The 3,363-nt window shown below is 46.0% G+C and overlaps 1 protein-coding gene across 1 annotated transcript in view; it reads right to left on the bottom strand.

Annotated features, from left to right (window-relative positions):
* The window catches only part of LOC109530799 (galactose-specific lectin nattectin-like), a 19,797-nt gene that overhangs the window by 12,534 nt on the left and 3,900 nt on the right, over positions 1–3,363 (bottom strand). Inside the window, exon 3 of the mRNA XM_019894702.1 lies at positions 1,889–1,910. Coding sequence (XP_019750261.1) covers positions 1,889–1,910 — 22 coding nt within the window. The remainder of the gene's footprint in view (positions 1–1,888; positions 1,911–3,363) is intronic.

Below are 3,363 nucleotides of genomic sequence, written 5' to 3'. Positions count from 1 at the left end.
TACCACCGATGTCAGAGTTTGGTTCGCATTGCCAGCAGTAAGTCGGAATCGTTTCCAGTGAGGGTTGGACTCCGCCAGGGCTGCCCTTTGTCACAGATTCTGTTCATAAACTTTATGGACAGAATTTCTAGGCGTAGCCGAAGCGTTGAGGGGGTCTGTTTTAGTGGCCTCAGTATTACATCTCTGCTTTTTGCAGATGATGTGGTCCTGTTGGCTCCTTCAATAAGGGCTCTCCAACTCTCACTGGAGCGTTTCGCAGCCGGGTGTGAAGCGGTTGGGATGACGATCAGCACCTCCAAATCTGAAACAATGGTCCTCAGTCGGAAAAGGGTGGCGTGCCCTCTCCGGGTCGAGAGGAGATCTTGCCCCAAGTGGAGGAGTTTAAGTATCTTGGGGTCTTGTTCACGAGTGAGGGCAGGAGGGAGCGAGAGATTGACAGGCGGATCGGTGCAGCATCTGCCGTGAAGCGGACTTTGCATCTTTCTGTCGTGGTAAAGAAGGAGCTGAGCCCAAGGGCAAAGCTTTCAATTTAACGGTCGATCTACGTCCCAACCCTCATCTGTGGTCACGAGCTATGGGTCGTGACCGAAAGAACGAGATCCCGGATACAAGCGGCCGAAATGAGTTTTCTCCGCAGGGTGTCCGGGCTCTCCCTTTGAGATGAGGTGAGAAGCTCGGTAATCCGGGAGGGGCTCGGAGTCAAGCCGCTTCTCCTGCACATTGAGAGGAGCCAGATGAGGTGGCTCGGGACTCTGATTAGGATTCCTCCTGGGCACCTCCCTGGTGCGGTGTTCCGGGAATGTCCCACTGGCAGAAGACCGTGGGGTTGACCCAGGACACGCTGGAGAGACTATGACACGCTGGAGAGACTATGTCACCCAGCTGGCCTGGGAACGCCTCGGGATCTGTCGGGAAGAGCTAGAAGTGGCTGGGGAGAAGGAAGTCTGGGTTTCCCTCATAAAGCTGCTGCCCCTGCAACCCGACCACGGATAAGCGGTGGTAAATGGATGGATGGATGGATGGATGAAATATTTATTTACATACTTTTTGTCTTCTCCTTTCTCCCTTTCATAATTTTGCTGCTGAAAATTGGGGATTTCTCCAGTGTGAGACAAGGTTTTCTTATCTTAAAAGTTGCTGCGGCAGCGTTGACTGATTCTTTTTTGGGTGGGGGAGGGCTGTGGTTTGATTTCAATGAAAAGCTGCCTTTTGGGAAATTTTCATCAAATTGTTTTTTAATCCATCTGACTGACCTCTTCTCCCCGCACCCTTTTTTTTTTTTTTTTTTGTTAAATCTTCATCAAAGAAAATTGTCCACCTATATGTATAGTTTTGATTGACTGTCCGGAGTGAAGACCGCAGGTTGCACCAAGTCTGCTTGGAATTGTTTCAGATGCAAAATCCTTCTGAATTCTGTAATCCATCCATCCATTCTCGGATCTGCTTTATCCTCACAAGGGTAGGAGGGGGTGCTGGAGCCTATCCCAGCTGTATTCGGGCAGTAGGCGGGTGTTCAGTGTGTAACCTGTTGCTAGCCAATCGTCGGGGACTCAGAGACGAACAACGATCTGCACTCACACTCATACCGTGGGACAATTTAGTGTCCAATCAGCTTGACATGCACGTTTTTGGAATGTGGGAGGAAAGCGGAGTCCCCAGAGAAAACCCATGCCGGCCCGGTGAGAACATGCAAACTCCACACAGAAAGGCCAGAGCCCGGATCGAACCCATGGCCTCTGCACTGTGAGGTCGATGCGCTAACCACTGAACACTGAACCACTGGGCTGCAATGAAGAAGTCAAGTATGCTCTTTGCACAAGCGGTGACCAGGATTCAATACAAATACTTATTTAACATTATAGTGGTATAAGAAGAGGTAGGTACCAACCTCTGGATAGGGGTAAGGCCCACTGTAAGAAAGAAAGGAACACTGTTAAATTAGAACATTGATCACTCATCGATCACATCGATACAGCTAATATAGTGTGGAGTAGGCTGCATAAATGTGGAACTTATTTTTAAAGCTGTCGGGTGTAACTTATGATGATTTTTTTAAAAAAAATTTTAATAATAATGATTTTCGCCAAAGTATGATGTCAACTCTAATCCAGGCTCCTCAGTGGCATTGTCACAAGCATCACTAAATTTCTTTTCCATCGTCCTAATTTGCTTACTCATTTCGGGTTTGACAACGCCCGCTTCTGTCGGCTCCTGTGTATAAAAATACTCTCCCTCAAATCCCAAAACATCGCTCACCATTGTAGCACATGGAAATTGGACAATCACTCTGTTGTAGCATGCTGGTTGCGACGAAAACATCACGTTGAGTAACTCTAGTGTTGGGTACAGTAACTACACCGACAATGCCTCAAGCTTTCAGTCGGTTCAGAAACAGTCAGAATGAGTCATTAAAATATTTTTAATCAAACTGTGGTTGACAACTTGCAGGAAGTGACCCGTACGTATGACAAAACATTAAAAATAAGAATATGAATTTTAAGAGACTCTGAAAAAAAATTCTTTGGAATCTGACCTTGAAGACACACGTTTCATAATTTCACATGCTAAGGTCAGTAACCTCTACCTGACCCCATAGGTGACTTCCCAGAGTCCAGTATTAATGTGTTTCTCATGGTATGATATAATATGATGGAGATCTTAACCTCAAGCTGACCCCAGAGGTCAAACTCAGAATGCCTCCACATCTGAAATTAAAGCTTTGGCCAAAATGAACAAAATGTAAAACATTTTAAGATCATTTTTTTCCCTGAAAGTAAGAGCTTAACAGTGCCACTGCTATGCTTAGCGCCCCCAAACATCTTCACTTCAGATTGCTAGCGCGGTCGCTTTAGAATGCTTCAATGTCAGTCGCGCATGTGTAACCAATTTCGGTGCACTATTTTTAAGGCAGAGGAAAAACCCACCGGTTAGACCTGTTACTCAGAGAAACACAAGAGAGCGATCGAATGGATTTTTCTTTTTTACATGTCTGTATGCCTCTGAATATTCTCATTTTCCAGGACATTTCATTATCAGTGCATTTAGTGTTCATTGTTCTGGTTGTCTAAGAAGATGCATCACTTGTCATCCGAAATGGTTTCCTCAGTTCATGGTTTGGTTCGGATTGCACAAGCCTCGGTTGATGTGGAAACTACATTTGGAAGCACGCCCCAAACCATCAATAGTATTTATTATTCCTTTGGAATGCAAAACTACACTTGTTGAGATGCCTCTCAGAAGCCTCCGTCCGTCCACAAGTCTCGAGGAAATTGACGGGCTTCTCATTTTTCGAAGGCCAAGGTCAGACAAACTGGGAAAGGGCTTCGATGGGCCATTACTGAGAGTCTTGTTGCGGCCTCAAAA

Source organism: Hippocampus comes, unplaced genomic scaffold, assembly GCF_001891065.2.
Source record: "Hippocampus comes isolate QL1 unplaced genomic scaffold, H_comes_QL1_v1.1 scaffold538, whole genome shotgun sequence".
NCBI classification, from domain to species: Eukaryota; Metazoa; Chordata; class Actinopteri; order Syngnathiformes; family Syngnathidae; genus Hippocampus; species Hippocampus comes.
Note: the sequence above shows the minus strand (reverse complement) of the source record. Positions and strands in the feature narration are given on the sequence as shown.